The 17,169-nt window shown below is 37.3% G+C and overlaps 1 protein-coding gene across 1 annotated transcript in view; it reads left to right on the forward strand.

The window, feature by feature from the left end:
• Window positions 1–17,169, forward strand: part of ABCG1 (ATP binding cassette subfamily G member 1) — a 106,563-nt gene that overhangs the window by 72,606 nt on the left and 16,788 nt on the right. The window contains exons 11-13 of the mRNA XM_069065680.1: window positions 8,190–8,358; window positions 9,544–9,644; window positions 10,046–10,204. Coding sequence (XP_068921781.1) covers window positions 8,190–8,358; window positions 9,544–9,644; window positions 10,046–10,204 — 429 coding nt within the window. The remainder of the gene's footprint in view (window positions 1–8,189; window positions 8,359–9,543; window positions 9,645–10,045; window positions 10,205–17,169) is intronic.

Raw genomic sequence — 17,169 nt, forward strand, 5'->3', positions numbered from 1 at the left:
GATGAGGAAACATGGGCAAACAAGGTTAAGTGACTTGCCGAGGGTCGCATAGCTAATAAGTGTCTGAAGTCAGATATGATTCCAAGCCTAGTGCTCTATTCACTGGGCTACCTAGCTACCCTATACTATTATTATGGTTTCTAGTAATTGTATTCTTCAACTAGGGTAGTTGGGAGCTTCAAAAGGCTCAAGGAGTCTGATTCTTGAGGTCGTTAACTATGATTCATTAGGATGACTTCCTCCTTCCCTCCCTCTGCTCCACCTAGACAAATACTATCCATTCCAGGATGTAGCAGTACTTTTGGAGGCAGAGATGAGAGGAAAGCATTTTCCAGGCAAGTTAAACCACCACTACCACTTACATTTTGACCACTATCTCACAACATAACCTGAAGGAGATAGCCCAGGAACCCTGAGCTTAAGAGCCTTGTGAATAGCAGTGCCCTCCAAAAGCACCAAATCTGCCTCCATCCCCTAAGCCATTAATGAGAAATGAGATCAATGTGGAGAGGAGACTTACCTTCTCTATCATCACCAGCAACAACTGCTGATCAAAACCCACCAAAAATTAAATGGACAAAAGTTGTGGGAGTGGCATCATCCCAGACCACCAGTCTTGCTTTTACAGCCATCATCTAGGGAGGCAAATGCTGTGAAGGAATCAGCCATCCCCACCAGCTCCTAAGCAATTGCCACACTCAAGGCAAGCAGACCGTTCCTAGCTGTAGCAGCAGGCTCCCTGAGGGTAGCTATTCATAAATTTTGCATAAGGAGGCAATACATGGCCTATTTTTCTGTTATCCTTCACTCCTATATTACAGACTGACTTTTTTTCTAGTTATATCTATTTTGGATGATTTTCAGTTCCATTTTCTTTTTGCACGAGTCATCTTTGGTAATATGTTACAACCTATTTGCACCTAGTATACATCTCTCCAATTCCCTTTTTGGTAACCCACAAATCTGATTTTCCAAAGATTGCACTATTCTATGAGTTTGAAGCTATATAGATCAATACAAATATATTGATATCAAAATGATAGGTTTTTCTTTCAGGGAGAAAATTGGAGTCATTTAATATGGTATATTGAGAGCACTACACAATTTACCACATGTGATAATGATTATAAAAATAATAATTACATTTTAATGGACCCAGACTTCTTGATCAAAAAATATCATGCAAGGAAACAGTAAAAACTGGTACAAATTACTGTAGGTTGCAAAAATTTGACACCCACTGATTACCTAGCATAAAACAACTTGGTGGATAAAGTTATTATTCAGAAACTTATTGACTTCCATAAACTAACAGGTAACAAATTCCCATGTAACAAATAGAGACTTTCAAATATACTAGGAAATTCAACAAATAAAGTATGAAGACTTGTAACATTATCACAGACAAAACATTGATCCATAAAAATTTAATAGCAATATTTTAAGAGATTTCACCATACCAAATACTCATTCTCTAAGCTATATGGAATATAAAAGTTTTTTTTTAATGTAGAACACTAGTGGAACAAATCAAAACTGTGTAGGGGAACTAGTTGAAGAATATATTATTCCCATCATCCTGGAAGCATCTTGTTCCCAAAGGTAGTTTCAGTGAGCCTACAGAAGATGTTTTTATATAGCACTGTTTTTATTCAATTACAAAAAGCAGTTGTTTTATTTTAAGCAGAAAAGAATAATAATAAGATTGAGACATATTTTAGTTTCTGTTTTTATTCTTATTTGTGTTTCTTTCTGAACATCAAAAAAGATAATTCAACAATAATAATAACCTCTTCAAAGTTCAATCCATTATTTAAATAATAATGGACCAGTAGCAAGATAATGTACACCAAAGATTTTGTGTGCCCTGATACCACTTGTGAAAGTCTGAACTCTGAAACACTGTCCAGTTGGGTTCTGGCAATAGTACTGATTAGAATTCACTCCAGTTAATGGGGTGAAACTACTCTTACAAATCTAACATACATACAGGGGTAGCATGGGATTGTAGGCTGGACCTATTCAAAATGGTTATGATGATGAGCCTCATTTGGAGAACAAATAGAGTGAGTGTACTTTCATGTTTTGATACCCCAAGAATTCAAGATATATTGGAGCAAATCAATAATATCAATCCCCACCATTAATGTGGATAAATCACAAGTTTGAATATAACCTTGTTTTCTGAGACTATCCACCTTAATATTGCTGCTATTGAGACAAACACCTTAAGCAATACAATTCCAGAATTTACCAATTTGAATGATGTGTGTGGGACTTGAATTTCTGGGACTGTGTTTCTGGAGGCATCTAGGAAAGAGAAAATTAAAGTTAGAAGTAATAAACTTTTTTATTCTTTTTTTTTTTTTGCTTTTTGGAGGGAAGAAGGGAGGACAATTGGGATTAAGTGACTTTCCCAAGCTTAAATGGCTAGTTTTTGTGTTAAGTGTCTGAGGCCAGATTTGAACTCAGGTCCTCCTGACTCCAGGGCCAGTGCTCTATTCCTTGTGCCACCTAGCCGCCCCAAACTTTTTGATTCTTTATATGTGAGAAAGCCCAGTCAGAGGTGAGTGGGCAGTGTGTCCTTAAGTGCCAGATCACCTATCTCTTATTCTATGCCTTGACAACCTCAGGTTCCAGACAATGATGTAAGAAGAAACATTCCAGAGGTGTTCATGGTGAGGATGTAAAGCAGTTGGAACAACTGGATATTTTCTCACTTGCATGTTAAAGAACTGAAAGATAGTATCTCCATTAAGCTAGTAGACAATCTCTTCTCCTTTTGGGACAGGGCTAAGCTCAATGAGAAGTTGATTCTAACTTGGTAGTTGATAACATGATCAATCAGTCAATCAATATATATTTATTGTCTACTATATACCAGGCACTGTGCTAAGTGATGGGGATACAAAAAAAAAGAATAAAAGGGAAAAGAGAATCCCTGCCCTCAAGAAGTTTAGTGAGTTTAGTGTGATGGGGGAGAAAACATAGAAACAAATATATACATAAGGCAAGTCATATACAGGATGAATAGGAAATGATTATCAAAGGGAAGGCACTAGAATCAAGAGATGTTAGGAAAGGCTTCCCATAAAAGCTGGGGTTTTAGTTGGAATTTAAAGGAAACCAGGAAGTCAGTAAAGTGGAGTTGAGAACGGAAAGCATTCTAGGCATGGAATAGAGCCAGAGAAAACACCAAGAGCCAGGAGATAAAGTGCCCTGCTTATTAAACAGCCAGTACACTATGTCACTGGATTAAAGAATATGTGGTCAAGCAAAAGGGAAGAAGAATATAAAGGTAGAGGGGGGCAGGAAGTTAGGTTATGAAGTGCTTTAAATACCAAAGAGAAGATTTTATATTTGATCCTGGAGGCAATAAGGAGCCACTGGAGTTTATTGAGTATAGTAAGATGACATGGTCAGATGTATGCTTTAGAAGAATCACTTTGATGACTGAATGGAGGGTGGATTATAGTGGGGAGAGACTTGAGGCAGCCGACCCACCAACAGGCTATTACAATAGTCTAGGCATTAAGTGATGAGTACCTGAACTAGAATGGTGACAGTACCAGAGGAGAGAAGGGGCTATCTTGGAAAGATGTTGCAAAGATGAAATCAACAAGCTTTGGCAAAAGATTGAATATGGGGAGTGAGAGAGACTGAGAATCCAAGCCTGAGGGACTAGGAGGGTGGTGTTGCCCTCTACAGGGAAGGTAGGATGTGGGGGGAAGGATTTAGGGAGAAAGACAATGAGTTTAGTTTTACACATAACTGAGTTTAAGATGTCTGCTGCAAATCCAGTTGGAGATATATGAAGTGAAGTTAAAGATGTAAGATTAAAGGTGAGCAGAGATGTAAGGGCAGGATAAGTAGATTTGAAAATCATCAGCATAGAGATGGTGGTTAAATCCATGGGAGTTGATGAAATCACCAAGTGAAGGAGGGAGAAGAGAAAAGGGCCCAAGATAGAACTCTGAGGGACATCTATGGTTAGACAGTATGATCTGGATCCAGCAAAGAAGACTGAAGAGAGGTCACATAGGTAAGAGGAGAACCAGGAGAGGGTGGCATCCTGAAAACTTAAAAGAAAACAGAGTATCAAGGATCAAAACTGTCAAAGGCTCAAAGAAGTCAAGGAAAATGAAGATCACAATTTCAGTGGAATTAAAAACTCAAAAGCCATATTATAAGGGGAGCACAAGGGTTTAAGAGTAGAGTGGAAGGAAAGTGGAATTACCTATTACAGATGGATTTTTGAAGTTTAGCTACAAAGGGCAAAAGAAATATAGAGTGATAGTGGGGATGGAAGTTTGAGGATGGGGGAGACAAGAGACATGACATTTGTAGGTGAGTAAAGAGATTGAAAATAAGTGAAAAAGTGTGTGTAGCAGAGTGGATGGAATGGGATTACTTGAAGAGGTTGAAGTGTTAGCCCTGGTGAGAACTCAGACTCTTTCATCATGTAAGGCAGGGGTGATGGAGGAGATAGTGGCAGAAGGCATCTCAGTGATAGGAGATGAACACAGCCACAATCTCCTTGCTAGCCAATGAAGAATGCCTTTTCCCTCCCCCCATACCCAATTGCTTCCCATCCTTTGAATGCTACCATTTTATTCCTTTACATAAAAGAAAATCCAATAACTTGCTGAATCTTTATCTGTTGTAATTGATGCTGGCATGGAAGCTCTACCCATCTCTACTGTCTTTAAAGAGACAAGAGACACATCCCCACTTTAGTAGAGCAAAGGAAGGAAGTGCAGACATGGACTCCATTTGGAAGTTCCAAGCATAATGTAGGTACATTGAAAATCTATCCCTAAGTAGCATAAATTTTCAAAAACTGGAAAGTCTATAAGATAAAGAATTATATCTTTTTATCCATATGCTCCCAGACCTAGAGATAAGTCCTTGAAGCCAAAGGAAATAAAACTGAGAAAAGGGGAATCTGTGCTACCCACAAAATAGAAGCTCTGATATCCTCAACCCTATTTCTGTTTGCTAACCCCCTTGACCAAAATACCATTTATGAGAAAATAATAATACCTACTGAACACTACAAATTGGGAGCAACTTCTCCATTTATTCCTTATATGAGATCCTGCTCCATCCAATGCTACACCCATTAAATGGATTAGGAATATGAATTTTTAAATCATATGCTAATATTATACTGCGTTGAAATTGTATCTTGTTCTGACTCTCCCCTCCCCCATCAGCTGGTATAGTAAGTAATTTTATAAATAGCTAGCATAAAGTAGTAATAGTAGGAAGTAAGATTGCAAAGGAAAACCAGAAGTCATTTACAGACTGTTTCATAAATTAACAGAGCACAACAGTTACTTGCAAACTGTCTCATAAATTAGAGGAACGTTGAAGGCACTGGCAATTGCCTCATAAATTAACTAAGGCTATATCCTGAGATTCCCTATCAAATTAGGGGAAGCTACCTAGGCCTTAGCATAACAGTATCTCAGTCCTGCTAACTGCCCTTAGTCTTTAAGCTTCAGATAGGCTCACTGGCACAGTAAGAGCAGCAAAATACCCAGAAAATTTTTTATGCTAATTAACTAATTCCAAGGTGCTACTACTTTGAGATGATGTGCATATGTTAATGAACTCTGCCCAGTGTGGCATGGATAAGAGTTAGTTTATCCTTTGCCACCAAATCTCTACAAAAATGGGGCCCCAAATTCATGGTCAACTCAAGCACTCTTCCACCTGCTAGTGCTCCCATCTCTGATTCACAGTTATGCAACCTACCTCCCTCCACCATCCCATCCCTTGCCCCCACACCTTATGCCTCTGCTCTCCCCAGCACTTCTGGACTCCATGCCATAAACTTTTAGTAGAGTGGGACCCAGAAATAGAGAGTACAGCAGAGTAGCTCCCAGCAGTAATGGCAGCCTATTAGCAAAAGAGAGGATTGTACACACTGTAGGTGATTTCTTACTGTAATCTAGATGTAATTAAATTTTCAAAATGTTGCCAATACAATACCAAGTGGTCATTATACAACTCCTGTCCATGGAGGGTTTAGAGAACTAAGGGGTAGCATTGCTGAGAGGTTACTTGCTTTTTAGCAACAAGGTGTGTGTGTATGGGAAGCCTAAGATTTTTTAAAAATTTCGTCCTGTCATATCATTTCTTTAAGAAATTTTTAATGTTTGTTGTTTTAATATTTTCTGCTTTAGTTTTTCTCTTCCTTCTTTAGTGCTGCCTGTATCAATCATCTTGAATATCAGAGATCAGGACAGTAAGGCAGATTAGAACAGTAAGAGCCCTAAAGTCAATTTTAACTGGTGGAAGATCTTTTAAAACAGTAGTGTCAAATTCAGATAAAAACAGGGGCCACTAAGTCATATGTAAGGGTCTCTTTGGGCCACATATTGACTTAGAAAACCACATGTTAATGTTGTCTTTGTTTCATTGTATTTTTATTGTATTTATAACCATTTTGTTAAATATTCTCCATTTAAATTTTAATCTAGTTCAGGCCACATTCTAGGGAGTGTTCCAGGACATATATTACATGGACCATGTGATTGACATCTCTGCTCTAGAATGTTCAGTCAGCAAAAATTTATTAGTGTTTTCTATGTTACAAGTGCTGTGCTAAGAACTGGGAATGCAAAAAGATACAAAACACAGTCCTACCCTCAAGGAGCTCATAATCTAATAGCAGCATTGAGGGCCCAGTTGAAGTTGTATAACATAGATTAGCAATGGACCCAGTCAGAATGGTTGCATGATTGTCTCCACCTTAATTCAGAAGCACATGTGTTGGAGTAAAGGTGGTAAATAGTGGAAGTGATTCAAAGCTGACACTTGGCAGGGTACAATTAATGAAATGATAAGGGGGCTAGGAACTCAGGAAAAGAGAATAATATAGAGTTGAATTGATTCACTAAGGGATCAAGATGGGGAAAAGATGAGAGAGTGGCTAGTGTATGGAAGATTGTCTAGAAGAGAACTGAGGTTTAAAGGTTTAAATAGACAAAAATTAGAGTTAGGTAAAGGAAGGCAGAAGGAGAGGTAGAAAGCCAATATGCTATGGTCAAATAAAGAGATTTCAAGGGTGGCTAGGTGGTGCAGTGAGTGAATAGAGCACTGGCCCTGGAGTCAGGAGGACCTGAGCCTCAGACACTTACTACTTACTAGCTGTGTGACCTTGGGCAAGTCACTTAACCCAATTGCCCTGCCTTCCCCCTCCAAAAAGCAAAAAAAAAATTAAGAAGTATTAAGTAAAGAGATTTCAGAGTTTTTGAACATGGAGGTGTTACATGTGTGGGTGATGGCAAGAGCAAGAGTATGACCATCTTCGTGTACGGTGGAGGAGGAGGTCATGAGAAGTGAGTAGCCTGAGGAAATGAGAGGTCAGAGGATGTCTGAAATAAGTAAGTTGAAGTCCTCTGATAGAAGGGCAGAAGACCTTAAGGAGCTCCACCAAGGGGTGGAGTGCTGGAGGAGCAACAGTGTCACCTCTGCCCTAGTGCAAGTTCGGATCGTTTTTCCTTTAAACGTATTGAGAGGTGATTGGCTCAGGTGCCAAAGGCTCAGTCTCTTGATATCAGCTTATGGTTCCACTGAAAATTTATGTTACACATATTAATGTTACACATTAACTGGGCCCTGAATGTTGGTATTAGATCGTAAGCTCCTTGAGGGCAGGACTGTGTTTTGCCTCTTTTTGTTTTTCCCAGTTCTTAGCACAGTGCCTGTGCTCCAGGCTTTCTGTCACGCTGAGTGGATGATAGTGAACAGCTCAGTTGGAGTTGATTTGCTCAGCTGAACCAACTTGACATCATCTCAATGCATACCTATGTTGAATACCTTCCTCTTGCTATGACTAAGTAACTAAGGTAATCTTTAATTAGCTGTTGTATGACCAACCTACAATACATCGTTTTGTTCCAGTATGGAACTAGGGTGGAGTACTCCATACTCCAGTATGGAGTACTAGGGTGTTGGCCTGAGTCAGGCTCAGACCAGAACCAATAGTATCAGAGGGGAAATAGTACCAAATCTGGAATATGGAAGGCAAATATCAATGATAATCTGAGGAGTAGAATATATTATACAGTACAGTGAGTTACTGATGAATTTTCATTGTTACCTGTTTGTTTTATTGTGCAATTAATTCAATAAATAATTAAACAAAAATAACATGAGTACAATGTGTTTTCCTGTAGGTATTAACACATTTAAGGATCACATCACACATTGGGATTGGACTTCTCATAGGCTTGCTATATTTAGGAATTGGGAATGAGGCAAAGAAAGTCTTGAGCAACTCTGGCTTCCTCTTCTTTTCCATGCTGTTCCTCATGTTTGCTGCACTAATGCCTACTGTCCTCACATGTGAGTAAGAACAACAGAAACATCTTTATTTTATATGAGAGATGAAAGAAACAACATGCTTGTTTTGAAAATGTGACATCAAGTATAGATTTTCACTAAATTCAGGAGTTGTTATTGGAAGGCAATGTAAAATATATTCCTGGAAAGAATAATTTTCATAAATTGAAGTATTTGAATTTTATAGAAGGACCACCAGGGCACTGCAAAGAGAAATGAATAATTTATGGAATTCTGTGCATTGGTTATCACTAGTGGCAGAGATACTTCTAAAAATCTTTCAAATCATATAATGTTAAGTACTACTATTCTAGACCCCCATGAAGCTTCTATTGGCTAGTTTCTCTAGGCTGATGGTGCTTTTAATAGATTAATTTTACCCTAATCTGGTTGGAGTATGTATTGTAATTAACTATCAGGAAAACACAACCATCTTTGGAAAATGGTACTTACTACAGTTATCCCTTTCACATTGTGGGGATTAGAGATATGGGCTTCCCCTATCCCCCACAATCTGGAAAAACCATGTAAAATTTTTTGCCTCTCCCTTTGTACTAGAGAAGAAGCCTGGATTTTTTTCTTTTATGGGGTGTTTACAGTACCTTATTGTAAAATTTAGGTTAAGTATTTACAATAAGGTCATGTAAACACCCCATAAAAGAAAAAAAATCCAAGCTCAGACACTTGACACACTTACTAGCCATGTGACCTTGGGCAAGTCACTTAATCCCAATTGCCCTCCTAAAAGTAAAAAAAAAAAAAAAGAAAAGAAAAAAAGGATATTGCATTTATGGATATGGCCATTATGTTGATTATTTTTGATAAATTCTCTCTTTTTAAATTTCATTTAATTGCTATTAAAAGAGATGACCCATAAGGTTGGGACAAAATGTGAGATTAAAAAAATTTTAAAAGATATCAATAAAGATAAGATATTTTGAAGTGAAAACAAGATTTATGAGCAATTTTTTAAACTAGGGATACATTTTGTGATATGTATTTTTTCCAAACCAGTTAAGCCTGACATTCTTAAGATACCAAGTAGTCCAAGAACATAACAGTCTTTTCTACATTGACATTCATAGATCATACTTAGTCATAGGACAGAAGGAGATCAGAAACTATAAGTCCATCATATTTTACATGTTATATGGTATTCATTGCTAATTTTTTTCATCTTCTCTCTAGTTCCTCTTGAGATGGGAGTTTTTCTTAGAGAACATCTGAATTATTGGTACAGTCTAAAGGCCTATTATCTGGCCAAGACCATGGCTGATGTTCCCTTTCAGGTAAATTAATATTATAGTTATTTGAGAAAGGACGTATTTTCTGTTGTTTTTTTTTTTCTTTTACAGAAAAGGGTGGCAAACTGTTAGTCTCATTAGATTGTGGTTTTCTAGAGAAACAGGCAGGATGAGAAAGAGTGAGCTTTCACATTGGAGTGTTGTTTCCTGTCTTAATTTCCTGTCTGAGCACAAAGTGTGAGTTGTCTCCTAGTTTCCAAGCAGCAAAAAAAAGATGTTATTTGATAGATAAGCTAATTCTGCTAATAAGCATCATTTGTACAAAGCACAATATATAAGGAATAGAAGTGTAATGTAATTATAAAATGTTGCTTGGACTGTGCTTTTTATTACCTGATATACATAAAACTTCTCCATATGAATAATTAATGTATTTTCTTTGTCAGATCATGTTTCCAGTAGCCTATTGCAGTATTGTATACTGGATGACTTCTCAGCCATCTGATGCTCTCAGATTTGTCCTATTTGCAGCCCTGGGGACAATGACATCACTGGTGGCTCAGTCTCTGGGTCTTCTGATTGGTGCAGCCTCCACATCATTACAGGTATAAAGTTAAAAAAAAACTATAGACTTTGATATTTTAATTAGGTATTTGAGATAGTTATCATTTCAATAGATTGTTAATCTTGGCTTATCTTTCTAAACCTCTAGTGAAATCCTAACATTGAGATCATTCTTAGGAGATATTCTGTGTTTATTATGAACTGAGACATAAAATTTTAGGGTAGGAAGGGTTTCCTTACTGCATCTAGAATGAGCTTAACTGAAACACTTCTAGATGTATTTGTTCCTGTTTTGATGTGGTGCTACAGACCAGAGAGCCACTGACTCTTCCCCATTCCCACCTCACCACACAAGTACACATTAATTTTCTTCTACCAGGGAGAGTCCTAAGACATGACTCAGTCTACCTTACTGGTTTCTGATAGCAACCAATCTTTTCTGGGTTCTCCTCACTGAATTTCCTGTAGAAAGGCCTCATTGGTTTTAATCAATCTATCAATAAATCAACAAGTACTGATTAAATGCTTATTCTGTGTCAGGCACTATACTAAGTGTTGGAGATACAAAAACAAAAATAACATGGTTCCTGCCCTCAAGGAGCTTACATCTTATCACAGGAGACAATGTGTATGTATTTAAAAAAAACCCAAAACACCCCACACCCCACAAGATTATTGGGGAGAAATGAACTTGTGACTGGAATTATGAAAAAAGACATTAGGAAGGTGACGTTTGACCTGAGTTTGAAAAAAAAAAAACAAGGGATTTTAAGAGATGGAAGAGAGGAGGGAGAACATTTCAGACTTGAGGGACAGCCAGGACAAAAGCACAGAAAGAAGACCTGAAGTGTTGTGTGTGAGGAGCTGCAATAAAGTCTGTCTTTCTGAACTGAAGACCACAACAAAGGGAATAATGTGTAACAATAGCCCTGCCTGGTCTCAGGAGGGAGACTTTGCCACTTCCCTCTCCAATAAAGGGCCCCAATCCTCTGAGCCCTAGACCTATACATGGATATAACTAAGCTTAAACCTGGGGAAACCTGACCTCCAAAAGGAGGAGTTTTAACTCTTATTCTGTTGTGCCTTTGACTATTTATGCTGAGAGTTTGGTTCATGAAATAACAATGATAATAATCATAATAACCGGTATTTATATAGTGCTATAAGTTTGGGAAAGCACTATCTATGTTATCTCATTTGATCCTCAACAGCCTTGTGAAGTAGATGAATTATTTTCCCCATTTTTCAGTAAAGGAAACTGAAGCTGAGTGAGGTTGAGTGACTTTTCCAGGATCATACAGTAAGAGGATGTTCAAGGCAGGATTTGATTTCAAGTCCTCACTTTAAATCTAACTCTAAGACACCTAATGTATCTAATGTCTTACCAAACTGAAGTAGGTGTTCAGTGTATAATGTAGATCAGGAATTTCATTGCCTCTACCCTAAGAAATTCTTAAAACATAAAGATCCACAAATGTGCATTGATATAAAATCATAAATAAGAATAAGTAGGATAAAATTGTTATTCTCTTCTCCTGTGAGCTTGACAATTAAAACATTAAGACATCAGTAAATCAGTGCTTACTATGTTCTAGGAATTTTGCTATGCACTAAGGAATGTAGAGAAAGGCAAAACCACTGTCTCTTACTTAAAGGAACCCCCATTCTGTTGGATGTTGGAATCAGTCTCAGGGCAGCTTAAGAGGCATTTTATATTTCACCTTGGCTGTACACTGTCCACATAATTTCCTCCATGTCTTCTAGCAAGCCAGGCCTGGGAGTGGAATTATTTTCTGGCCAGTGGTTATCTTCTCCAAGACATGGAAGCTCAATAAATGAAGGGAGTATGATAAATGAAATAAATGAATGGGATGTCAATAAATGAAAAAGCATAGGTAGAGAAGAGGGCCCATGATAGAACCTTGGTATATACTCAGTTAAGTGTTATGCTATGAATGATAAAGCAGCAAAGGAGACTGAGAAGGAGAAATCAGACAGCTAGTAGGAGAAAGAGGGGAAAACAATGTCACAATAATGCAGAGAGGAGAAAGTATCCAGAAATAAAGGGCAGTTATCAATATCAAATGCTGCAGAGATTTGCAGAAAATTGAAGATTAGGAAAATTGCTATTAGATTTGGCAATAGATAACTTGAAACTTTGGAGAGCACAGTTTCAGTTGAGTAATGAAGTTAGAAGTTTCTAAGAGAAAGTGAATGAGAATATAGGTGGAAGCATTGAGTGTGGGCATGTATACTCTGAGCATCATTTAAGGATGTAAAAGCCTTAAGTGTATTTGCAGATAGCAGGTAAAAAGCCAGTAGAAAGTGAGAGATTGAGGAGTAGAAAGAGAAGAAATAATTGAGGAAGAAATCTTGGAAAAATGGGAGGAAGGTAATGATGTAGGGAGACCAAGCAAAAGACTATTGAAATAGTGCAGGCATGAGGTGATGATGGCTTACACTGTGGTTGTTACAGTCTCAGAGGAGAGAAGGGATATAAAGGTAGGAACAATAAAACTTAACAACTTTTGGCTATAGAGGGTGAGAGAGAATGAGAAATCAAGGTTGACACCTAGGTTACAAACCTGGGTGATTGGGAGGATGGTGGTATCATTGAAAATAATAGGAAAGTTAGGAAAAGGGAAGGTTTGATTTTTGTTTCTTAAGATGGGAGGAAGGGGAAATTAATGTTTACTTTTGGATATGGTGAGTTCAAGATTTCCCACAGACAGCTAGAGATCTGAGACTGGAGATTAGGAGAGAGGTTGTCTTTGCTGTTCAGTCATTTAGTCATGTCTGACTCTACATGAACACATGGACTTTGTCCATGGGATTTTCCTAGCAAAGTTGCTGGAGTGATTTAACATATCCTTTTCCAGTGTGTCCCTATTGTACAGGTGAGAAGCTGAGGCAAATAGGGCTTAAGTGACTTGCCCAGGATCATACAGTAAGTGTCTGAGGCTGGATTTGAACTCAGATCTTCCTGACTCCAGGCTCAGTGGTCTATCCACTGTGCTACCTACCTGCCCCAAGAAAGAGGTTAGGTCTGGACAAATAGATATGATAATTGCTTGCATGGACATGAAAATTGAATCTATGTGAGTTCACTAATCAAAATAATGTAGAAGGAGAATAGTAGAGGCACCAGATTAGAGCCTTGAGGGACACCCATAGTTAGTGGGTATGATCCAGATAAAGAGCCAGTAGAATTGATTAAGAAGGAAAGTTCAGATAGTTAAGGGGAGAACCAGAAAAGCAGAGTGACCTAAAAACCTAGAGTGAAGAGAGGATCAAGGAGAAGAGGATAATCAACAATGTTAAAAGCTGCAGAGAAGTACAGAAGGGTGAAAATGTGGAGAACAGCTTCAGTTGAATGATGAGGCTGGAAGCTATGTTTTCATATAAACCATCTACATTAAAGTGGTGAGATGAATTAGAAAACAAAATCTAGCAATTTTTTGTATATAAGATGCACATCTAAAATCAATACAGAATGAAAATGAGAGACCAAAACAATTATTACACATCAAGTGATTCCATTTAATCAGGAGTTTAAAAAATTCATACTGTCAAAAGAGACAAAGAGGGAAAGTACCTTATGTTTTAAGTTTCCATAGAAAAAAATACAATCTCAATACTAAATGTATATACACCAAACAACATAGCATCTAGATTCTTAAAGGAAGTTAATGAATGACACTTGAAAAAGACCTATTTAGCAACTCAATAATTGTAGAAGATTACGTTCTTCCAGAGATAGATAAATCCAACAGAGATATAAAAGGAGAAATGTAGAACTCAATATGCTGTTAGAGACACTAAATATGGAAGACATGTGAGTTTCTGAATTTGAACATTAAAAAAGGTCCATTTTTCTCAGCACTCTAGTATATTATACCTCCAAAAATACTTTATGCAGAGATAATAGTAAATAAAATGATAAAAAAAGAAATTATTTCTAAAAACTGAAATAATACATCTTTTAGAGGTCCTAAAACACACAAGAAGTTACTCATATAGGAAAGTAGCAAAAGATACAGTGAAGAATTGATGATGGCTAGAATAGTGAATTTGATAATAGAAACAATATAACTATGTCAAAGAAAGCAAGGATTAGACAATATGTAAGATTTTCTGGAATGCAACTTAGAGTAAAAATTATATTTTTGGAAAATATAAATTAATGAAATAGAGAAAAATAGTAATAATGATAAAAATTGAATATTTTTTAAAAACAAAAAAAAAGTACCTCCCAGCACCTAGATCCTACCACTTAGACAGAAGAAATAAGCCCAGTGCCTCTTTCTGTCCTATCTACCTAAACTCCACTCACCCAGCCTAGAGTAATCAGATAGTCAAACAAAGGGCAAATTGCCTTGACCTTTTTTGCTCCATTGCGTCTACTACTATTCCTATGGTTTGCAAGCTCCCACCTTATCTCTATTATACTTAATATGCAGGAGTAAACTATTTCCAACACCCACCTTCTTTCTCTCATCATCATCCTAAATTCTACTACATCCATGTCTCACTCAAACTTTGACCATCATTTCCACTGTGTTCTCTGGAATTTTTGTTCCATAATGAACACATTTTCCCTTCCTTGTAGACCTCTTTCTTTTATGTTCTTTCAATCTACTTAATCTCACTGAGCCCTGCTTTTCCCCAGGTAACACTAGATACCTAGTCAACCTCTCTTGTACTGACTGTGTGTTCATTTACATTCCTTTTTACATTGGTCCTAGAGGTGAAGTTGGAATGCTCCTTGTTCTGGCCTTCCAATTTCAGACACTAGCTTTGGCACTGTTACCCAGCAACTTCTGCTGTAAAATTCATACAGTTAAAATATTTCAGCCTATAGAGCTCATGGTGGCTGTTATGTTTAACTCAAAATCATTCTCCCTTCTTTCTTATGGAATTCAACATTTAGCTGTCTTCCTCTTCCCTTATTCGTGCCCTAATGTTAAAAGACCTTGACATTCATGTTGATGTTCCCTCAAGCATTTTATTCTCTCAAATGTTCATTCTCTGACAACCTCTTTCCCTATACTTTAGCTACAAACAGGGATGGTTGCACCCTGGATCTCACCATTGCCTAGCAATATTTCACTTTCTACTTTTTTTTTTTTTTGGAGAGGGGAAGGTAGGGCAATCGGGGTTAAGTGACTTGCCCAAGGTCACACGGCTAGTTGTGTGTGTGTGTGTGTGTGTGTGTGAAGTGTCTGAGGTCGAATTTGAACTCAGATCCTCCTGACGCCAGAGCCGGTGCTCTATTCACTGCGCCACCTAGCTGTCCTCATACTTCACTTTCTTAATGAAAATATCTGGGGGCGTTTAGATGGCTCAGTGAATAGAGAGCCAGCCCTGGAGTCAGGAGGACCTGAGTTCAAATCCGGCCTCAGACACTTAACTCACACATACAAAACTAGCCATGTGACCTTGGACAAGTCACTTAACCCCAACTGCCCTCCAGAAAGCAAAAAAGAAGGAAATATCTGACATTACTCTATCTGAACATAACTTTCTACCTTTTCAGAGGCAACTGGTAGCACAGTGATAGAGCACAGGGGTCTTGGAGTTAGGAAACCTGAGTTCATATCTGGCCTCAAACACTTACTAGCTATGTGACCTTGAGCAAGTCACTTATTCTCTTTATGCCTCAGTTTCCTCAAGTGTACAATGGGGATAATAGCACTTACCTTGTAGGGTTGTTGTAAAGATCAAATGAGATAATATTTGTAAAATCATTTAGCACAAGGTCTGGCACATATTAGATGATATATTAAATGTTATTGCATTCCCATTACTTTTCATCTTTTCCTTTGACTAAACCTCCTAAATTTATTCTTCACTGTTATCACAACCTCAAATCCCTTTACTCCTCAATATTTTCAGGTCCTGAGGGAATTATAGAGAAACTTATTGAAGAAGACAGAAGGGGATGGAATTTTTAGAAGCACATGTAAAAGGGTTGGTCTTAGCAAGAAGAATGAATTCATCATCATAGATAGAAGGCAAAGAAAAATGAGTGAGGCTCCCTGTTGCTTCTAGGATATAAGGATTATCCATTTGCTAATTTCTAGTCTCATTAAGTATTACTCTCAATCCTACACCCAATGCACCAGCCAAACTAGCCTCACCTCTTTTCCATAACATTGCACTCAGTCTTTCATTTCTGTGCCTTTGTATTATCTGTATCCCATGTCTGGACCAAACTTCCATCTCACTTATACCCCACAGAATACTTCTTTCTAGGAATAGCTCACAAACCTTCTACAGAAAGCTCTCTCCTGTACCCCTTTACTTGCTTGTGCCTCTGTCCTACCTTAGTTGTACTTATTTCATTTTTATTCTATATATGGTTATATAAGCACATTTTGTTTCTGCTATTAGATTGTAAGTTCTTTGATAATAAGAATTGTTTGTTTGTCTTTTTGTTTTGTTTTGTTTTGTATTTTTATACCCAACACCTAGCACAGTGTCTGGCATAGAATGAATGCTTAATAAATGTTTGTTTATTGATGTGTTGAAAGTCCACTTGAAAATAAGTAGCATGGAAAAATGTCTACTACAACATATACAAAGCATGTAATATAATTAATACCTTAATGATATAAAGAATGGTTAAAATAATGGAATGGATATTCATTTCTCAAGGTTGGGACTTGTCAATATAATAAAAATGACAGCATTACCCAAATTAATTTAGAGAATTAGTATTATACCAAACTAACAAGCTTTTCATAGAATTAAACTAAATAGTAGCAAAATTCATTTTATAGAACAGAAGATCTACAATCTCTAGGCAAATGATGAATGAAGGATAATAGAACTTTCAGACTTCAAATTACATTATAAAACAGCAGTTGTCAAAACTATTTGATGATAGCTAAAAATAGAAGGCAAAATAGTGGAATAAATGAAATGATGAAAAATAAGAAACAATAAAACTCAGTAATCCAGTGTTTGAGAACCTCAAGAACACAAACAATTTAAGAAAAAACTA

Source organism: Petaurus breviceps, unplaced genomic scaffold, assembly GCF_028583685.1.
Source record: "Petaurus breviceps papuanus isolate PSGF00001 unplaced genomic scaffold, PetGlider_PUasm1.0 90700, whole genome shotgun sequence".
Lineage (NCBI taxonomy): Eukaryota > Metazoa > Chordata > Mammalia > Diprotodontia > Petauridae > Petaurus > Petaurus breviceps.